Here is a 23555-nt window from a genome sequence, read left to right as displayed (position 1 = left end):
AGCACAGAAGCTGGTGGTTGATGAATCTCTCATACTTTTCAAGGGACGTGTTCCATTCAAACAGTACATTCCCTCAAAACGAAACCGATTTGGCCTGAAATTTTTTGTTCTTTGTGATTGTGAGACAGGATACGTGTTACACATGATTCTGTACTCGGCTAGTGATGTAGACATTCCCGGTAACGACGAACATGGATTCTCGGGGAGTGTAGTGAAGACCATCATGGCTCCGTGGATGAACAAGGGACACATTTTATACACAGATAATTACTATACAAGTCCCTTGCTAGCTCGGTTCTTGCTAGAAAATAGAACCAGATTGGTTGGTACAGTAAAGCCACAACGAAGGGAAATGCCTGTGTTTGACAACGACATTGCAGTTGGTGAGTGTCAGAGAAGGAAAAGTGATAACATTGTCAGTTCGGTGGAAAGACAAAAGAGAGGTGAACTTGTTGACAACAATTCATGATGAAACAATGGTGAACAGTGGGAAAGTGAACCATAAAACAAACGCACCACTATATAAGCCAGACTGTGTTTTAGACTATAATATCAACATGCGGTTGATTGATAAATCAGACATGATGATTGGCACTGCAGAGTGTGCGCGGAAGACATGTAGGTGGACGAAAAAAGTGTTCTTCCATCTTGTGGACATGAGCATGCTGAACTGTTTCAACATGTACCTTGTGAGAACTGGACGTAAGCCCACTTTCCGTGACTTTGTATTTGATGCTGCTTAGGAAAGTTATTAGGAAAGTTTGCAAAAGATGTCCCAGGTATTCAGCGGCCCATCATAAACCCACTGTTGCAGCATGCTGGTACTCCACGCCTCGCTCACACTGAAGGCTTCCTAGCACACAAACTTAAGCATTTGCCACCTGGTGTGAAGCGTGCAATAGCCCAACGTGATTGCTTGGTGTGTAAAACAACGACACGTAGAGACAAGAAACGGAAGCTTGTGCAAACATGGTGTGAAACGTGTGGTATCCCATTATGTGCTGTCGACTGCTTCAATGACTACCACAGTCTAGAAATCTTCTAAGTGTGCTTCAAAGTGTGTATAGCGTGTGCGAGTGTGTAAATATGTAAACATATAAGCAGATAGCGTGTGCGTGTGTGTAAATATATACAAATATAAGCAGAACATACAATATAATAGACTGTAATGACATATTATATTGCCGTTATTGAAAACATTTGTGTGCGCCTGTGTATACTCAAATATGCAACAATTATTGATACAAAATATGTTCAAACAGTATTTGAAACACAATTAGTGAAAAAAAATTAGATAAAATGCGCTTAGACATTGTAAATAAATAGCGCGAAAATATATTTGTGGCAACTCTGGCTGTTTGAGGACCGTGCGCAACACCTCCCGGGCGTGTACTGCATGAGCGAACATGCAGATTGTGACGTCATCACCGAGCTTCTCGGCTCTATTGCAACAAAAGTAAGTACAGTAGAATTTTTTTTTTATTTTTCCCGTGATCAGTGAACAGAACTTAACAGATTAGCAAAAAAAAAAATTTTTTTTTTTTTCAAAATGACATGCGCCTGTGCGGATGGCAGGATATTAGACCCCGAGCATGTTAAGGGTTAAGAACATTGTGCGAAGAGCCTATGCTACACTTTCTAACCTTAGAATTGCTTTTAAATACATGGATGGAGAAATACTAAAGAAATTGTTCACGACTTTTATTAGACCAAAGCTGGAATATGCAGCGGTTGTATGGTGCCCATATCTTAAGAAGCACATCAACAAACTGGAAAAGGTGCAACGACATGCCACTAAGTGGCTCCAAGAACTGAAGGACAAGAGCTACGAGGAGAGATTAGAGGCATTAAATATGCAAAAACTAGAAGATAGAAGAAAAAGAGGCGATATGATCACTACGTTCAAAATAGTAACAGGAATAGATAAAATTGATAGGCAAAAATTCCTGAGACTCGGAACTTCAAGAACAAGAGGTCATAGATTTAAACTAACGAAACAAAGCTGCCTGAGAAATATACGAAAATTCACTTTTGTAAACAGAGTGGTAGACGGTTGGAACAAGTTAACACTTTCGCGCTCTCGGCGAAGGTCACTCAGCCAACCGTATGTGCGCGTGGCGTTTTTATCGCTTAAGCGTAAAAACAAAAATGTGTATACTCTTTTTACTTTTCTGACCTTAGTTTTCATGCTACGTATTTCAGTTTGGTACCAACGTGTTCGCAATAAAATTCTCTAGAAGAACATCAGTAAAAAAAGTCACAAAAGCTATAGAGATACCAGCATGAAATAAATAACTACGAAGATGAGTCGCCGTGAGCGCTCAACAGCAACAAAATGTTTTTACTCTTGGGATTATTATCACCTCTACAATTGTCCTACAGCCTTAATTTTGGTATTAATGGGCTCCCAATAAAATTCCCAACACGATGATATGAATATAATCGTAGAATAATGGTCCCGGCCCACCCGCAAGAGTGTGGGAAGTGGGCGCACTGTTACCCGGTAACGGTGACCGGACGACACACGCGCGAAACGTTGCTTTGAAAGTTTATACTTATTTCACTGTTCTGATATTATTATTGTATGTATGTCATTCATTTTTTTGGCAATGTTTTCGCAATAGAATGTTCTATGAGCTAAATTATACTACACAAACTTGGACCAAATAGGTGTACTTACCAAGGGAAGGCTGGTTGTGGAACAGTAAGTTGAGCATTTGTTCTTCTCTCCACCTTCTTCAGGTTCTTCATTCCTGAAGTTGCTCAACAGATGGTTTGTAGGTGGAGTGAAGCTGTTGCGGGTGGTTACTTCTTCACCACCCAATACACCTGTTTCCGGTGGTAATTGGTGTAGCAGGGAACAACACAGAGTGCAACACCACAGGTCTTGCATCCATAGTTCGTGTCCTTCCTTTTACCGGACCGTGCGCATGCATGACATTTGAGACGTTTGGGCAGTCTGTAAATTTCATGTTTCAGTTTGTAGTTCATGCGATTTTCTGAATCAACAATAGGGCGGCCAGGTCCTCTCGCTGGAGGTGTAACAGGAGTTGCAGGAGAGTCAGATTCATCTGACAAAACAGTTTCGTCAACTGGCAGTGTGGCAGACATGTCGGGTTCAGATTCGTTGTCTGCTTCATCTTGAGGTGGTGTAGTGAACAAAGGCCGCCTCACACCAGATGGTCCGGGAGTTGGCATGGCGTCAGCATTGGCAGGAGCTGTGTCATCATTTATGTCTGGAGCGTGCCGCAAGTGTTGAGATGATGATGTTGTTTTAGGCCACTCCTCTGTGTCCCAGTGCAATAGGGCCCAGATTGCCACTTCGTGGAACTGTAGCAATGTTAGCTTTTTTCGATCAGTTGTGTTGTATTTGTACAAAACATAGGCATTATGCAATGCCATTTGCAGGAAATAAAAGGTAATCTTTTTGGTCCACTTGTGAGTTTTCCTGGTAAAATGGTAATATTTAACCATTTGATCGAAGTGGTCCACACCTTTCATGAACTTATTTTACTCGCAAATTGCAGTCGGTTTGTTCACTGTTACCTGTTGTATTCCACTTGTTCTGTCTCGGTTGCGAATTCGCTTCCTTCGCTGAACTCGCTGAGTGTCTGCATTGTGGATGTTGGTAATGATTGAAACCACTCGCTTGTCTTTCCACAGGAGAATGAAGGTATTATCTTTGCGGCGGTATACTGTGGTATCCAGTGGAAGTTTACCTTTGGCTAGAGCTTGCAATACCTTTGGGGCGCCACGTAGCATTCTAATTGTGCCACATGTGTACACCCCAAGTTCTCTCAATGTTTCTTGAGTGCTTGTAGAAGTGCTTGGGCCTTGACCTTGATCCATTTTTGATGAAGTAATTGGGTATAATCCACACGGAAACGGGTAAAAATGCTCGAGTTTGGCGCGCGAGGGGAGCGTGATCGACTCACGACACGTGACACGAAAACAATGGGCCCGTCACGTGACCGGGTAGGCCGACGCGCCAGGCGGCCTAGTGGTGAGAAAGAGAACTTCATGGCGCGTCGTTTGAAACAAACCCCAATGAAATCGGATTAAAATTGAATTTTATACAAATATTTTAAAAGTAGACATAACTTTATGTCCACTATGCGTTTACGTTAGACGAAACCGAACGCGCCGGCGCGTCCAGATAGCGCGAAAGTGTTAAGTGAGAAGGTGGTGGAGGCCAAAACCGTCAGTAATTTCAAAGCATTATATGACAAAGAGTGCTGGGGAGACGGGACACCACGAGCGTAGCTCTCATCCTGTAACTACACTTAGGTAATTACTTTGTCATTCTAATTGGGTGCTGGTGGCCCAGTATTTGTTGGTTAGCGTTTCTGGTACCAGTCAGCCACGTGTTACTTTGGACAATGTTTCCCAGCCTGAATTCTATCCATCGTTTTAGTACCTGCCGCCTCCCCTCCTCCCTGGTATGTCCTGTGTTTTCATTCTCTGTGGTTATATTCAGGGAGTCACCAGAGGGGACTTTCCCAGGAACCCCAGTGCTGAATGTAATGAAATGCCTCTTTCCAACATAACTCCAGTGGCTCCCTGATTCCCCACCTTCCTTCCTTGCAGGTTTGTCAATTCATCTGTAAGTTGTTCATCAACCCCAGAATTGACCTGGGGAGTTGGCTGCAAGCAGAGTCTGGGCTGCCTGGTGGCAGCTATTGGTACTAAAGAGGTTGAGCTAGTTTGGGGTTAATCTGTGTGAATCTATTGAGGCTTCATTTTCTGTGACCCTTCCAGTTGTCTGCAAAACTTCACTGACTTTCTGGATACTTTTCCCAGTGGAGAGTGGATAATCAATTGCTCCCTGCACCTTTGCCAGGTTCTGACTCTGATTCCTGGCTGACCAAACATAATTCCCAAAACTGGTTTGACCTATTAATATGGAGCAATATCAGCAAGATAGCTTCAAGGAGTCACCAGAGCTCTATCAGAGAGAGGCATTTCGTTACATTAAATGTTGGTTCTTAACATGGTTGATGGGGTTCCGGGAGTTCTTCTACTCCCCATGCCCGGCCCGAGGCCAGGCTTGACTTGTGAGAGTTTGGTCCACCAGGCTGTTGCTTGGAGCGGCCCGCAGGGCCACATACCCACCACAGCCCTGTTGGTCTGGCACTCCTTGGAGAAAACAATCTAGTTTCCTCTTGAAGATGTCCACGGTTGTTCCGGAAATATTTCTTATGCTCGCTGGGAAGGTGTTGAACAACCGTGGACCTCTCATGTTTATACAATGTTCTCTGATTGTGCCTATAGCACCCCTTCTCTTCACTGGTTCTATTCTGCAATTTCTTCCATATCGTTCACTCCAGTACGTTGTTATTTTACTGTGTAGATTTGATACTTGGCCCATCCAGTATCTTCCATGTGTATATTATTTGATATCTCTCTCGTCTTCTTTCTAGTGAGTACATTTGGAGAGCTTTGAGACGATCCCAATAATTTAGGTGTTTTATTGCGTCTATGTGTGCCGTATATGTTCTCTGTATTCCCTCTATTTCAGCAATCTCTCCTGCTCTGAAGGGGAAAGTGAGTACTGAGCAGTCCTCAAGACGGGACAGTACAAATGAATTGTATAGTACAACCATTGTGATGGGATCCCCGGATTTGAAAGTTCTCGTAATCCATCCGATCATTTTTCTGGCTGACGCAATATTTGCTTGATTATGCACCCTAAACGTTAAGTCGTCAGACATTATTATTCCCAAATCCTTTACATGCTGCTTTCCTACTATGGGCACATTTGATTGTGTTTTGTACCCCTGTTTTGAACCACTGCACTACGTAACGTGCCTTGAGGTACTAGATCGAAGGTGCGCAAGGCACCTCAGGGCACTCATAGGTATAGCATAGCATTCAAAAATTCCCGTGGCTACATGGAGTTCAGATCAGCTTCCTCAGGGCTCTCGTAAACAGATGCCATTTAAACAAAAATCGTGGGCAACATTCTCAGGAGTGAGAGCCTCAGTATTGAGTAAGCAACCAAGGCTGGCACACGCAGCATCGGCTAAATGCACTGCTGTTCAGCTTGTGACCACTGCATCACCTAATGTCAGAATATATATGAACTGGTATTATTTAGTCATGATAGTATTACAGAAGAGCCTGACTGTGACAAAGACTATGTACAATGTTCAGATATCGGTGAGTCAATGCTGTTCAAAATGTTCACAGCGCTACCCACAGCACACTGCCATTATTTCGTCCATCTAGAAATCTTCAAACAATTTTTCATGTTCCTTTACAAAATAAACTAGTGGTAAATTATTCATTTATAGGATTTAGTGACCAGGATTCTGATAATAGCAGGATTGTGGTGATAATTAGCGCTGTGCATAGTATGGTGGTATCAGTAATCTTGGTGAGGGAGGAAGAGGTGACATCATCTGCTAACTCTGTATGGCAACCTGGTAATGTCTGGACTCACCATATCAGCTTAGTGGTTCACTACAGTGAACACAAATGCAGATACTTATATATAATGTGTGTGTATAGAGTGTATTAACAGCCACAGGAGTATGCTGAGAGGAGCCATTTTAGTTAGAGAGGTGACGTCGTCTCATAGCGTCATCTGCTAACTGGTGTGTGACTTGCCATGCAGTGTATGGTGGCCACTATGCTGTTTGCACACCATACCAGCTTAATTGTATAGTTATGATGAATAAAACATGTAGATACTTACATATAACGTGTGTAAATAGTGTAATAAAACTACAAAGAGTATTGTTGGAGGAGTAATGTTGGCGAGTTAGGTTTTGAAGGAATGAGGGAGGGCAGGCTGGGTGTCGCAGCCCACTCTTATTGTTTTGACTCACCATACCAACTTAGTGGTTCATTAAGGTGAACACATATGTAGATAGGTATATACAATGTGTGTGTATATAGTGTAATAACAGTAAAAACACTGATTGATATAATATACGGTGGTACATCTGCTTACGAATTTAATCCCAGAGACGGCTCATAAGCCAAATATTCGTAAACTGAAGCGAATTTCCCCATAAGAAATAATGGAAATTGAATTAATCTGTTCCAGACTTCTGAAAAAAATTAACTTAAAAGTAAATTTTATACCTAATTCACCCAAATCTTCAGTTCTAAAGTATGTACAAGTTATTTGTTACCTTAATTGATGACTCTTGTTGGCATAAAAAGATGGTGAGGAGGAGAGGTGTTAGTGTTTGGAAGGGGAGTCCGCTTCCATTATAACATCAAGCAGTGATGACTTCTCTGGGGTACACTCTCTGGCACGTTTTGCCTGCATACCACTAGGACCTGCTTGTGGCTCACTGCTTGATTTTCTCACTCTAAAACGATCCATAGAGGATTGTTTTTCCCTTCGTGTACCATTTTCATGTTTATGAATCTCTTGTTTTTCCTCTATGGTCATTCTCACATGCATTTTCTTGGCATAAACTTTACCTCTAGCTTTCTTGGGACCCATGGCAAGATATATAATAACAAATTTTAAGTTCAAATAGCCAAAAATCCATAAAAAACTGTAATTCTTTACAAAGAATTCAGGCATGATTGTCACTAGGCGAAAGGCACCGGTAAACTGAGGCGCGATCGCCGTGCCACCACGAGCTAGGTCGGCCATATGCGTATCAACAAACTCGTTTCCCAAGGCAAAGCTCATAACCCGATTCAAATTTTCCGAAGAAATTGTACTTGTAACCCGAAAAATTTGTAAATAGGGGCATTTGTAAGCTGAAGTGTCACTGTATATGTCACATATATGAGCCCAATAATTTTGAGCATAGTGATGTTCCACACATTGAACTATATAAATTCCACAAATTACACACTTTTGAATAATATTACAGCAAAAAAAAAAAAACCAGATTAGAAACAAATAAGAAACATCAAAATAATTGTGAAACATTATGTTCGCGGCAATTGCCGCCCCAAGGGGTGGAGAAGTTAAGTGACCTTGAGCGCTCCATCGCTCAGCACCCATAATTTGCTCAACTTCCCAGTTACATCATGGCTAAAGTATGTCACATACAAATTTTTTTTTTTTAAGTTTCCCGTGATCAGAGACTGCATCTTTACCAATATTAGAAGAGAAAATAATTTTTTGGAAAGATTTAATTTCTGACGCATCACGAGTATGTCATATATTAATGCAGAGCAGTGCAGTGATTAATGGCACATTGTACGTATCTTGGCTATTCTGGGTGACCCAGTAATAAGATTCCCAGTGACCCACTGGAATGTTATGTGACTCTGGAAAGATGCTCAAAAATTATTTTGAGGCATCGATGCCACAATGTCGCCCTGCCTGACTGATGCAGAATCTTGGTAAATTAACATAGGGGGTTAATTAGGGAGTTTAGTTTAATCCTCCAACATTAGGGGGATAACCAAATGTGATTGCTTGAAAAGAATAGTTTATTATTGTATTAAACAGTTGAATGCTACCAATAAAAACAACAATTTTAAGGTCTTACCATAACTCATAACAAGATCGTACAAGCATACTGCGTGACATTAATTTTCGTACATCATTCTCAGAGTTTGTTTCCAAGATCACATATGGCTGAAAAAAAAGAAGATAATACAGTACTGTAAATTGGTTATCATATCATGCCATTTACACAAAACTTTAACAAGCCATGATAAAATATATTATTTTTGTAAAACAAATATGATTGTTTATATTTTGTTTTTAAATATGAGTCAATCATTATGCTTAAGATATTGTATACAGTAGTATCCACTCGATTTAACGACCTCTTATTTACCGTTCTGCCTGCTCTATTGACTGATTTTAAGATCGTTAACTGGCACCTTATTTACAGAGTCATTGCTGTTAAATCCGGAATACATTATTGCATTTACAGAGTCCAGTACATGTTAAATTGGTGGCCAGTATTGTGTTTGTTGTGACAACCTTGCCCTCGCTATGCCAGTGGTTACATTTCCCCTTCACAGATTTTACTACTACTGTTATTCAGTGTGTAGTCAGAGCTAGTCACAGTTACAGTCAGCCAGCAGCAGCCATGGCATGGCTGTCATAGTCAGTCAGGCATTCAGTCACAAGTCAGTCAGGCATTTACAGTCAAAAGTTAGCAAGGCATTCACAGTCACAAGCCAGTCAGGCATTCACAGTCACAAGCCAGTCAGGCATTCACAGTCACAAGCCAGTCAGGCATTCACAGTCACAAGCCAGTCAGGCATTCAAAGTCAAAGGCTGTTAGGCATTCACAGTTGTAGTAGCAACCAGTCACATTTTGTAAACAACATGAGTTTGATGTTGTTTACAGAATGCCAATGTTATGTACTCTCACAAACCCAATGTACCTTCTTGTATATAAGTAAGTTAGTCAGGGCAGTCAGTCAGTCAGGTTAGTCAAGTCAATCAAGTCAGTAAGGTCAGTCACTGCAGTCAGGCAGTGAAGTCAGTCAGTGAAGTCAGTCAGTCAGGGCAGTTAGTCAGCCAGTGCAGTCAGTCACAGAGCAGAATGCCTTAAAAAGAGACCAACGTCGTCTATGCCTTCAAATGTCCACTTGGGGACTATAAGCCCCAAAGAACTTAGTATATAGGCAAGACAACAACATCTCTTTCCAGGCGATTAACAATGCATAAGCAACAGGGCTCCATTAAGGAACATATAATCTCTTCCCAGAACCAGACCATCACCAGAGAAGTCTTAACAAACAACACAGAAATCATCAATAGATACAGCGATACCAGGCGGCTTGACATATGCGAGGCACTACACATCAAAAAGTCAACACCAGCAATCAACAGCCAATTAATGCTCAACTATATTCTACCCACTTCAAGACTCCGTACCAATATAGAAGCATCAAGAGGAAGTATAGGCCAATAGGCCCTTTGCAGTTACTTCCATTCTTCCCTTTCACTTATCCAATTTATACCCCTTGAACCGTGTTCTGTCTTGTGTTGGTCAAAAGTTTGTTCACCTCATCCAAAACTGTTTCAACATATCACCTCACCCAAATGCGAGTATATAAGACAAGCTGTTAAGCGTTAGAATTTAGTAAAACTCTGTTAAGTGTTTTCAGGTTACCAGTTGTGTGTGTGTGTGTGTAAATTAAAGTCTTTGAAAATGTAATATTATTACGAAACGCGGTCAAGCGTCGAGTCAGACTAGAAATAAAAATGAATTTTGGAGAACTGATTTTTCAATTACCATTGACAGTAAAAAGACACATAAGAAATATTGAGAAAATTCGTGTTAGAATTATTAATCTTACTTTTTCGGTCATATTTAACCACACACATAATATATATATTGTGACGGTAACGCGTTGGTGTTCGGCTGTTCAAAAGCTAGGGGTATGGCCTCGTCACATAGAAACAAAAAAATAGAAAATCTGGAACTTCGTCTGTGGTAAGGTAATGAGAAGACACACAAAACACAAGTAAATTTAACAATGCGATTCTAATTACGTTAGAAAAAGCAAAACATGAATAAAATGGACATACAAATTCGTATAATAAAATCAATCAATCAAAATAATAAGAATAATCAAATGACAAAATGAAAAGTTACGTTAAGACAAGTGAGTAATAACAAGTGAACAATATACAATCAAATAAGAGGTGCAGGAATATTGGCTTTAAGCTATCACCTCTCTTAGTACACGTAAGCCACAGCTTAGTCTACCAAGGAGACGTGTTAACCTGATGAAAGCACTGGATATTCTGAGAGCGGTAGGTCGTGTGGCCCCAGACATCAGGTAGTGTGGGGGGGGGGTGGAGGGCAGGTGCAGCTGGACACGCAGCCAATCAGCGAGGAGCAGGCGACAGACAGGTAGTTTGGCGGTTCGAGGTGGAGCAGGTGTTCCTGGCTGCATACGTTTTGCGCTCTGGCAAACCTTGGAGTGGTGTAGTTGTTGGATATTTCTTCCATAGTAGTTTTATATAGATGTATATATCGACGTATTTTGGAGGGAAGAGCAGGCTCAATCTCTTGAAGGAGATTATCGTCACTATATATATATATATATATATATATATATATATATATATATATATATATATATATATATATATATATATATATATATGCGAACAAGCCTGAATGGTCCCCAGGACAATATGCAACTGAAAACTCACACCCCAGAAGTGACTCGAACCCATACTCCCAGAAGCAACGCAACTGGTATGTACAAGACGCCTTAATCCACTTGACCATCACGACCGGACAAAATGAGGTGATAGCCTAAGCTATTTGAACCACCCCACCGCCGGCACTCGGATAGTAATCTTGGGCATAGCATTTTACCAAATCACCTCATTCTTTGGGGCACACGTGAGGAACACAAATGCGAACAAGCCTGAATGGTCCCCAGGACAATATGCAACTGAAAACTCACACCCCAGAAGTGACTCGAACCCATACTCCCAGAAGCAACGCAACTGGTATGTACAAGACGCCTTAATCCACTTGACCATCACGACCGGACAAAATGAGGTGATAGCCTAAGCTATTTGAACCACCCCACCGCCGGCACTCGGATAGTAATCTTGGGCATAGCATTTTACCAAATCACCTCATTCTTTGGGGCACACGTGAGGAACACAAATGCGAACAAGCCTGAATGGTCCCCAGGACAATATGCAACTGAAAACTCACACCCCAGAAGTGACTCGAACCCATACTCCCAGAAGCAACGCAACTGGTATGTACAAGACGCCTTAATCCACTTGACCATCACGACCGGACAAAATGAGGTGATAGCCTAAGCTATTTGAACCACCCCACCGCCGGCACTCGGATAGTAATCTTGGGCATAGCATTTTACCAAATCACCTCATTCTTTGGGGCACACGTGAGGAACACAAATGCGAACAAGCCTGAATGGTCCCCAGGACAATATGCAACCGAAAACTCACACCCCAGAAGTGACTCGAACCCATACTCCCAGAAGCAACGCAACTGGTATGTACAAGACGCCTTAATCCACTTGACCATCACGACCGGACAAAATGAGGTGATAGCCTAAGCTATTTGAACCACCCCACCGCCGGCACTCGGATAGTAATCTTGGGCATAGCATTTTACCAAATCACCTCATTCTTTGGGGCACACGTGAGGAACACAAATGCGAACAAGCCTGAATGGTCCCCAGGACAATATGCAACTGAAAACTCCGGTCAGTTTTGTCCGGTCGTGATGGTCAAGTGGATTAAGGCGTCTTGTACATACCAGTTGCGTTGCTTCTGGGAGTATGGGTTCGAGTCACTTCTGGGGTGTGAGTTTTCAGTTATATATATATATATATATATATATATATATATATATATATATATATATATATATACAGTGGAACCTCTATTAACGAGTTTTTCCAGTAACGAGCAAGCCACTCGCAGCAAATTTGTCTCTATTGACAAGCTCGCCTCTATTAACGAGCAAAACCACATGGTGTTTCCTAGCATCTCGCGGGTTCTCGCAAATTCTCGGACGCCTCCGACGCCAGTGTTGTTGTTGTATCGCACACGACAAGCATCCCTCTGGATTTATTTGAGCTTTTCTTTGGGTTTTTAGTGGTTTTGCGACTACAATTTGTAACACACGATGTCTCCAAAGAAGCTGCTTGCTAAAGATAGTGTTGTCAAGAGGAAGAAAGACACAATTACTGTGGATTTGAAGAAGGAAATTATAGCAAAGCATGAGTGTGGTGTCTGTGTGACTGATCTCACAAGGGAGTATGGCAGGTCTCATCAACAATTTACACCAATAGTAAGGGAATGAGGAGGTAAGGGAGGATGCTGCCTCTTCCACTGAATTCAGGGAAGTGTTTGGAATGTTTGAAAAGGTGAACGCATTCTTGGAAAAGCTGCCCTGATAAAGCAGTGACAACCCGGTGTGTGAAAATGGTTAATTAATTTATCACTTTGTGATAACACTTTCATAGTGTTATCACTTTCGCAGGTATATGTCGCTTGAACGTGACACTTTTTTCTCTTGAATGCACCCAAACTCTGCGCTCAAGCGTCATTTGAGCAAATATTTATATAAAATCCAATTCTTATCCGATCGTCTTGGGGATTGTATACATGTTTGCCATGAAATTTCCGTTTTCTTTAATAACCACATTGCCTATTTGAGAAAATGGCATTGTATTGTAGCTTCGTGGTAAGACTATTATATTGTTGACACAACGAGTGTAATCGACGTAGTTTTTTATTTGGTGCTGGTCTAACGCATCCTTGTGTGACATTTGAAATGAAATTTGGGTGAAATTCCCAAGAAGAGAGAGTCTGCCTGACTCAGAGGTGGATTCTCCTTCCACACCATAACCCCTCTCATCCTTCCCACCTCCCCATCATCTCCCTCCAGCCAGCAACTACTCTTCATAAGGTAGAGTAAATATTAAAACACTACAACAAAATATTTATATTTACATGTGCAGTATTATATTTACATAAAAAAAAGTCATACAAGTCTCCGTGGTGTAGTGGTAAGAGCAGTCTCCGTGGTGTAGTGGTAAGACACTCGCCTGGCGTTCCGCGAGCGCTATGTCATGGGTTCGTATCCTGGCCGGGGAGGATTTACTGGGCGCAATTCCTTAACTGTAGCCTCTGTTTAACGCAACAGTAAAATGTGTACTTGGATGAAAAAACGATTCTTTGCGGCAGGGGATCGTATTCCAGGGACTTGCCCGAAACGCTACGCGTACTAGTGGCTGTACAAGAATGTAACAACTCTTGTATATATCTCAAAAAAAAAAAAAAAAAAAAAAAAAAAAAAAAAAAAAAAAAAAGTATGGATGTTTTTGGGAGTGGAACGGATTAAATTTATTTCCTTTATTTTAAATGGGGAAATTTGTTTCTTAAGACGAGTTTTCCAGGTAACGAGCTCGGTGCCAGAACGGATTAAACTCGTTAATAGAGGTTCCACTGTGTATATATATATATATATATATATATATATATATATATATATATATATATATATATATATTATTAGTATATTTTGGTAGCAGTCTTTCCTGTAGACATCTATTATTAAATATGACCGAAAAAGTAAGATTAACAATTCTAACACAAATTTTCTCAATCTTTCGTACATTTCTTTTCACTGTTCTGCACATCAAGGAGTGCAGAAACAACCACAACTACGTTCTAGAGACTCCAGATAGGCGGCGGAAGACCCAGTTGTGCCACGTCAACCTCCTGAAGCTATATAATGGTACTCCTCCCACGGTAATGATAACATATTCTTCCTTTAAAGAGCCATACATCCACAGTGAGACCTTCCCTGCTTCTCCCGAAAGCACTGACACGGAGTCAGCGCTTTCCAATTCGGAAATCCTAACTGATCTTCACAATTATTTTCAGGACAATCATAGTGCACCTCTCATCAAAATCTTCAAAGAACATCAAGAGTTGTTCCGAGATGATCCACAAGAGTGTAATGTTACCCAGCACGACATCCAACTGCTCCCTGACACCCGGCCGATTCGTCAACCCTTCTACCGAATCAGCCCTAGCAAGAAGGAAGTCATGCAAGCTGAGGTGCAGTACCTCTTGGATCATGGACTGGCTACACCTTGTGAGTCCCCCTGGGCCTCACCCTGTATCTTGGTGCCAAAACCCCAAGGTAAGGTTAGACTTTGCACGGACTACCGTAAATTAAATAATGTGACTGTCAAGGATGCATACCCCTTGCCACGGATAGATGACATTCTTGACGCCATTGGTAATGCCCAGTACTTTTCCCAAGTGGACTTGCTTAAGGGGTATTGCCAAGTGTGTCTAACAGAGCGAGCCAAAGAAATATCTGCCTTTATCACTCCCTTTGGACTTTTCAGGTATGAACGCCTTCCTTTCGAACTATGTAATGCCCCGGCCACCTTTCAGAGAGCTGTCAACCACGTCATCCAGGGCTTGGATAACACCTACGCCTATTTGGATGATATCGTCGTAGCTTCCAACACCTGGAGCGAACATCTGCTACAGCTGCAACGATTGTTCGCCAAGCTCCTGACAGCTGGCCTCACCATCAACCTGGGCAAGTCCACCTTTGCCAAAGGTAAAGTGCGTTATCTGGGTCATGTAATAGGGAGTGGCAGCCTAGCTCCGTTAAACACACACACTCAAGCCATCCAGCATTATCCACAGCCTACCACCAGGAAGCAGCTCCTGCGCTTCCTTGGTCTTGCCTCCTACTACCGTAGGTTTGTGAGAAATTTTAGTACGGTAGCAACACCATTAATTACTTTAACCAGTCCCAAGCAACGGTATAATTGGACCATGCAGCAAACCGTTGCTTTCGAACAACTCAAATTCCTACTCTGTTCTAATCCTATTCTCGCCTCGCCAGATATCACCAAGCCTTTCATCCTTCATGTCGACGCCAGTGGTACCGGCATCGGGGGTGTCCTGATGCAGCAACGAGGCGAGGAGGTTCTACTTGTCAGCTACTACAGCTACAAGTTGAAACCCCACCAGAGGAACTACAGCACTATCGAGAAGGAGCTACTCTCCGTCGTCCTGAATCTCCAGCACTTTGCTCCATACCTACAAGGTGCCAGGTCTACCACCATCTTCTCAGACCACAATCCTCTCCGCTTCTTACATCAAGCCCAATTCAATAACCAACGTCTTCTACGATGGACTTTATATCTGCAAGATTTCAACCTGGAGATCCGCTATATCAAGGGTTCTGACAACATCATAGCCGACGCCCTCTCCAGAGTCTATGAAGTAGAAGCAACTCCAACTATCACTCTACCACATGAAGACGTAACTTCTTCCAGAACTGCAGGCTTCGGGGGAGAGTTGTGACGATAATCTCTTTCAAGAGTGATTGAGCCTGCTCTTCCCTACATATTTACGTCTTTCAAGTACAAGATACTATATTGAAGATACGTCCACCAGTATTGCCAAACGTTTTGCCCAGGAAGCAAAGCGTACCAGTGCACCACCAGACACACTGGCTACCGCCCGCCGTCAACCAGCAAACTGCTCATTCTCCGCCTGCCTGTTGCTGATTGGCTGGTGTCTCGCCGCACCTGCACTCACGCCACCACCACAAGAGTCGACGTCTGGGTCAGCAGCACGCCGACTCATCAGAATATCTCTGTGCTCCTTGGAGTTGACATCTCTCTATTAGTAGACTAAGCCCTGGCTGTCGTGTACTAAGGGAGGTGGCAGCTTGAAGCCAGTATTCCCAGCACCTCACTTATTTGATTTATTTTAACTTGCACTTACTTGTCTTAGAGTAACTTTTCATTGCCAGTAATTATTCATGTTGTTTTGTTTGTTAACTTGTTTTGAATTTTACGAGATTGTCTTTATTCATATCTTGTTTTCTAGAGTAATTAAAATTTCATTGTTTATACTTTGTGTTATGTGTGTCTTCCCATTACCTTACCACAGACAAAAGGACAAACTTCTCTTTTTTTTTTTGTTATGTGACGAGGCCCTGCCCCCAGCTTTTGAAACAGCCGAACACCAACGCTTTACCGTCACAATATATATATATATATATATATATATATATATATATATATATATATATATATATATATATATATATATATATATATATATATATATATATATGAAAATGAAAACTCACACCCCAGAAGTGACTCGAACCCATACTCCCAGAAGCAACGCAACTGGTAACTACAGGGCGCCTTAATCCGCTTGACCATCACGGCCGTCAAAAGGAAGTGATAGCCGAGGCTATTTGAGCCACTTCCCCGACGAAGTATGGGTTCGAGTCACTTCTGGGGTGTGAGTTTTCATTCGCATATAGTCCTGGGGACCATTCAGGCTTGTTCGCATATATATATATATATAGTGGTACCTCGGTTTAAGAGTTTAATCCGTTCCTGGAGACGGCTCATATTCCGAAAACTTGTATTCCGAAGCTAATTTCCCCATAAGAAAAAATGGGAAATGAATTAATCCGTTCCTGACTACCCCAAAACCCCCCTTCAAACTAAATTTTATACCTAATTCATCTAAACCTACAAAACTATGTTCAAGTTATTACTTACCCTGCTGTTGGTGTATGGAAGATGGTGAGGAGGAGGGAGGAGAAGAGGTGTTACTGTTTGGAAGGGGAGTCCCCTTCCATTATAACATCAGGCAATGAGGACTTCACTGGTGTGCACACTCTGGCACGTTTTGCCTGCATACCACTAGGACTTGCTCATCTTACTAAGAATCTGTCTAAAGACACTTGTTTTTCCCTACATTTTAACACTTGTCTGTAGTAAGACATCACACTGTCATTTAAAAGGTCAATGCAACGGCCTGCTTTGCATTGGCTCAATGGCTTTATCTGGGTGAGTTTTTTCAACTAAACTTTGCAATTCTTCCCATACTTCACACATTTTCTTAACACTTTAGTGTTATCACGGCGCTCGAGAGCGTTACCACTTTTTGTGTTGACTGCGGACTCGCTCCCGAGTCACGAGAAAATTTTTTTCTATAAACTATTTGTTATGCGATTGACTTTGGGATAGTTTAAAAATGTCCGCCATGAAATTTCCGTTTTCTCCAATAACCGCACAGCTTATTTGGGAGAACGGCACAGCATTGCACTATCGAGGTAAGACCATTGTATTGTTGACATGACATGTGTAATCGACATAGTTTTTTATTTAGTGACAGTCTAACGCATCCTTGTGTGACATTTTATACATATGTTCTTATAGAACATTCTATTGCGAACACATTGGTACAAAAATGAAATACGTAAATCGAAAATTAATGTCAGGACAGTGCAAAGAGTATACATTTTTCAGTGTTGCCGCTCGATCGCCCGAAACGCCGCACTATTTTCTTAGGTTAAACCTTACCACTGGCTTTCTTGGGACCCATTGCGAGATATATAATAACAACTTTTATGGTCAAATGACCAAAAATCCAACAAAACACTGAAAATCCGGGTGAAGAATTGACGTGGGATAGTCACTGGGCGCGAGGCACTGGTAAACTGAGGGGTGAGAGGCAACGATCGCCGTACCACCACTCGCTAGGTCGGCCTGTACGAGTATCAACAAACTCGCCTTCCGAGGTAACCCTCACCTTCCGAGACATATTTTCCGAGGAAATCCTGCTCGTATTCCGAAAAACTCGTATACAGGGACTCTCGTATTCCGAGGTACCACTGTATATATACATAACTTTAGAACACTTTCCCATCAGGAGACTCGAACCGTAGCCAGCACAGAAGCCTCATAGCAACTGGCATAACAGGTACGCCTTTAACCCACTAGACCAAACTCAGACCCTTAAAAGAGATGGTAATTTCGGGGTATTTAATCCCCCCAAAGATCACCATCTCCCAAGAGCAACTAGAGCTAGTAATTACCTAAGTGTAGTTACAGGATGAGAGCTATGCTCGTGGTGTCCCGTCTTCCCAGCACTCTTTGTCATATAACGCTTTGAAACTACTGACAGTCTTGGCCTCCACCACCTTCTCACCTAACTTGTTCCAACCGTCTACCACTCTGTTTGCGAAAGTGAATTTTCTTATATTTCATTGGCATCTGTGTTTATCTAGTTTAAATCTATGACCTCTTGTTCCTAAAGTTCCAGGTCTCAGGAAATCTTCCCTATCGATTTCATCAATTCCTGTTACTATTTTGTATGTAGTGATCATATCGCCTCTTTTTCTTCTGTCTTCTAGTTTTGGCATATTTAATGCTTCTAACCTCTCCTCGTAGCTCTTGCCCTTCAGTTCTGGGAGCCACTTAGTAGCATGTCTTTGCACATTTTCCAGTTTGTTGATGTGCTTCTTAAGATATAGGCACCACACCACCGCTGCATATTCTAGCTTTGGTCTAACAATTCGTGAACAATTTCTTTAGTATATCACCATCCATGTATTTAAAAGCAATTCTGAAGTTAGAAAGCGTGGCATAGGCTCCTCGCACAATATTCTTTATGTGGTCCTCAGGTGATAGTTTTCTATCTAGAACCACCCCTAGATCTCTTTCTTTATCAGAATTCTTTAAAGATTTCTCACATAATATATAGGTTGTGTGGGGTCTATGTTCTCCTATTCCACATTCCATAACATGGCATTTATAAACATTAAATTCCATTTGCCAAGTGGTGCTCCATATACTTATTTTGTCCAGGTCATCTTGAAGGGCATGACAATCATCTAAGTTTCTTATCCTTCCTATTATCTTAGCATCATCAGCAAATATGTTCATATAATTCTGTATACCAACTGGTAGATCATTTATGTAGACAATAAACATCACTGGTGCAAGAACTGAACCCTGTGGTACTCCACTTGTGACATTTCTCCAGTCCGATACATTGCCTTTGATCACTGCCCTCATTTTTCTATGTCAGAAAATTTTTCATCCATGTTAGAAGCTTACCTGTCACCCCTCCAATCTGTTCCAGTTTCCAGAACAACCTCTTATGTGGAACTCTGTCGAAAGCCATTTTTAGGTCCTGATAGATGCAGTCAACCCAACCATCTCTTTCCTGTAATATCTCTGTTGCTCGATCATGGGGGTTTGGTCTCTTCCTGTATTAATTCCATTTTTGTGTCTTTTGGTCTCTGGCCCTCTCGCAATTTCTGTTGAACCAATCCTGTGTCCTAGTTCTGCATCTCTGTTTTGGTATAAATTTTTTTGTGCCTTTATCATATATTTCACAAAACTTGACATACATCTCATTCACTTCCTTGCCTAGCAAGAAGTCTGTCCAATTATTCTCACTAAAATTTTTTCTAAGGTTGCCATAATGTCCTCTCCTAAAGTCAGGTTTTTCAATTGCATCAACCTTCTTATTTTCTTCCAGATTATAACGTATTGCATACTTTATTCCCAAAAAGACATGGTCACTTTTACCCAAGGGAGGAAGGTACTGAATGTCAAATATTTTTTCCTCCTTCCTGGTAAATATCAAATCTAGCATGGAGGGAACGTCCCCTTCCCTCATCCTCGTAGCTTGTTTAACATGTTGATACAAGAATGTTTCCAGGATGAGGTCTACAAATTTACAGGTCCAAAAATCTTGTTTTAGCTTCATATGCTTCCCAGTCTATGGATTTCAAGTTGAAGTCGCCGACTATGAACAGTTGTAATCTATCGTTATCCGCTCTCGCTATGATCTCTCTCATTATTGTTATAAGACCTTCTTGTTTACTATCTAGCTCCTGCTTTGACCATGTGCTGCTTGGCAGTGGACTATATGCATTTATGATCATCAGTTTATCATCCTCATGGCAGATCTCTAGTGCTATTATGTCAACTTCTTGTGGATTGGCAGTCATTATTTCGTTCACCTTTAGGTGTTCTTTCACCAGCACAGCAACGCCACCGCCTTTCCTAATTTTTCTGTCCAGTCTCCAAATTGAGTAGCCCCTTGGGAATATGACTTCATTTAAAATAACATCTTCAAGTTTTGTCTCCGTGTGTGCAACAATGTCTGGTGTCTGCAGCTGTATTACATCACTTAACTCCAGTATCTTCGATCTTACTCCATCTATGTTGGTGTATGCAATCTTCAGGAACTTGTTCCCCCTCTCCTTATTTTTCACTCCCCCTCTCTCTAATGATTTTGTTGGTTTGCCTTTATGTACCACTTTACTGGTCTGCCTACCCCTATCACTTTGTAGAAAAAAGAATTGATTTCTTCTTCATTCCTGCTCTCATTTAAACGTTTTGCCTCAGCGAGGTTCAGTTTCAGCTTCTCCCGATCTTCTTTTGAAAGATCTCGTCTTAACGACCACACTTTCCCATCCTCATCACTTTGTAACTTTCTAGCATTCCTTAGTACTTCTTCCATCTGTTTGGTACCATTTAGGGTGATCCTCAAAGGTCAATTTTTCCGTATTACATATCTGCCTATTCTCCTGTAGTCGCACACATTCTCTATGGTTTTAAGACCTTCCACGAGGCCAACAACTTTATCTACTACTTTCGCTTCTTCTACAGCTCTTTCTGACCTAGATGTTATCTCCTTTTCTTTGCAGCCAAAAATTATTAGGGACTTACTCCGATCAACTGCGTTTTGCACCAACTTCAGGTTAGATGCCAATTCTTTTCTCACTTCTAGCCTAATGTTTGTTTTATCTTGGTTGCTGCGGTGTTTGACTTCCTTTACTGCTTCTTCATTTTTTTCCTTCTCCTTGGCCACTTGTGCATAAGTGAGTTGCATATCTTTCTTGCACTGTTCTATTCCCTGTGTAACTTCCTCCATCTGTGCTGACAAAAGTTGTTTTTCCTGTTGAATTTCCTTACCTAACCTATTGTAGTCATTTAAGTTTAAATTTACTTTAACGTCTTCCATAGCTATTTTTAAGAGTTTATTTTCTTCTTCCATGGCTTTGCAATTTGTTTCCAATTGATTCTTATCCTTGCACAAGTCTTTCACTAAACCCTCAAGACATACAACTTTGCTATTTAAATGGTCATTACCTTCTTTCAATTTACTAATTATTTCTATATAAGAGTTCACTATAGTATCTAATTTTACCAACTTGTCGTATAGACTGGTTATATCAATGCTTTCTTCATTGAATCCAGCAAAATCAACGTCTGTTTTGTATTTCCTCTTGCCGGCGGCCATCTTGAATGTTCTTCTCTGCACTGGAAAGATTAGGGCAACTTTTTCTCATCCAATTTTTCACTTCTCTTGGCACATTCCTGTTATCTCACCTATTTTTCAAAAGCACTATACCGTTATGTTCTCTGGGACACCACTCACTATCATCATCCTGTACTACAATACAGTACTTAGGATTGTTGAAATATGCTGGAGCTCCTCTTGTCTGCCTCGTGGGATAAGAACATAGTGAGAGGTCACTCATGTTCTTTCATCAAGTCCCTGTTAATATGGGAGAACACTGTGTCTATGCTTAATACAGTAACTTGCCTAAACATGCAAGTAAAGTTTTACAACTTTAGAACACTTTCCATCAGGAGACTAGGGTTCGATGGGAAAGTGAAATATGTGTGCCTTTACCTATACCTGTGTCAGGTATGAGAAGGTGAGAACTGTGGTTGATCCCTCAGATCAACACAGTCACAATAAAACAATGACAAGATCTTGTACTTACAGGTAGGCTACCTCTCTTTTTCACTCACTCACTCAGGCACATTTATGCAAGAACTCGTAGGTGGCCTAACAGCTGATTTGGCGACAGGCTTTCCCACAAACCGTACTTGACACGGAGGGTACTCGCAGGAGGGCGCGCTGTATGTCTAACAGACGCGCACACACACACTTGATAGCACTGGCGGTGAGTAAGGTGGTGACGTCATGTAGTACCGTGAAGGCAGGGCAGCTGGCGGCTCGAGGCTAGGTTAGCTACACTCTCTGGACCGAGTGGCGGCTGGCGGCTGATTATATGATACCATGAGGGTACACTGTAGCAAAAGTCACACACACAGATTAATTGGGTGGCGGCACTGCCTTAATTCACGCTAGGTCACTCACAGACGATCTCTATTTGTCACCAGTGGTTACCTGATACCAGTCTGTTTCGCTCTGGTGATTTGTCACTAGGCTTCTAAACAATATGGTCATGATCGTGATTCTGGGCAAACGTTGGTATATCAAAAAGACGCTGAGTTTAACTTGACGGTGAGGAATGGACGGTGTTCTTCTGTCTATTGGCCAATAGACAGAACAGGACATGTCCTCTGTGTACGGGCTCCCTCACGTGAATGCCCTTGCCTGGGGCTCAGGGCTCCTCGTGGGACACAACACAAGGGGTTACAATTTCACCAATGGCATTTCAGCAAAAGAGCGGGAACCAATCTTATTGATCGTTCCATGATCAGTAGCAGAGATCACGTCATGAACACGTCACGACCACATCACAGTTGTTATTCTCCAATGCGCCGGTTGAGGCTGACCCCAGAGGTCAGATCTGTCGCCTCGCTGGCGTCCCCTCTCTCTCTCTCACTCTGGCCTCTTACGTCCTGTGCACTCACTGACCCTTGTGCCAAGTATGCTTAACTTCCCTATATCTACTTCCTGTCTGGACATACGGCGGCCTCCATATTATAAACGTATTCCTGGTTAAGTGGGCATCCTAGAGATACCCAACATGACAGTTTACCATCCAGGGTTAACAGAGATAGGGCTTGTGCACGAGATCGGTGCACTGTGCACTGCAATGAGCCATTCAAGTCAGCTGTGGGATAATCTTGAGAGACCATACTCTCACACCATCTGGACTTGGTAAGACCGTGTTCATACATCATCCCATGCAGCAGCCAACAGCTGGCTTAATCGTTGGCATGGCACTAGCTTGGAAAACAATTACACAATGAACTTTATTTCATTTTAGTAATATAAAATATATCTTACCTGAATGTCACTTGAAATATTACCGACACTTCAACAACTTTGGAAATACCGGAGTCCCGCATTCAACGACCTGTTTCACTGTAATCTTGAAAAAGCTGTTAATTAACTCCTTACCTCCAATGAGATCAGCCACGTACAGGGGTACCTCAGTTTTAGTAGTTAATCCGTTCCCAAAGACGGGTACAAAAACTGAAAAATATAGAAACCGAAACGAATTTTCCCATAAGAAATAATGTAAATTGAATTAATC

At 41.8% G+C, this 23555-nt stretch overlaps 1 protein-coding gene across 6 annotated transcripts in view; it reads right to left on the bottom strand.

Annotated features, from left to right (window-relative positions):
- LOC123755711 (tRNA (guanine(10)-N2)-methyltransferase homolog) overlaps positions 1-23555 on the bottom strand; it is a 306814-nt gene that overhangs the window by 233939 nt on the left and 49320 nt on the right. For 5 of the 6 annotated variants that reach the window (XM_045738445.2, XM_045738446.2, XM_045738447.2 and 2 more), the window contains one exon: positions 8469-8557. The exons of the other annotated variant lie outside the window; for it this stretch is intronic. In XM_045738445.2, the coding sequence (XP_045594401.2) occupies positions 8469-8557 (89 nt within the window). The remainder of the gene's footprint in view (positions 1-8468; positions 8558-23555) is intronic. 6 annotated transcript variants of the gene reach the window in all.

Source organism: Procambarus clarkii, chromosome 43, assembly GCF_040958095.1.
Source record: "Procambarus clarkii isolate CNS0578487 chromosome 43, FALCON_Pclarkii_2.0, whole genome shotgun sequence".
In the NCBI taxonomy this organism is placed as follows: Eukaryota; Metazoa; Arthropoda; class Malacostraca; order Decapoda; family Cambaridae; genus Procambarus; species Procambarus clarkii.
The sequence above is the reverse complement of the archived record's forward strand: the minus strand, read 5'-3'. Positions and strand labels throughout refer to the sequence as shown.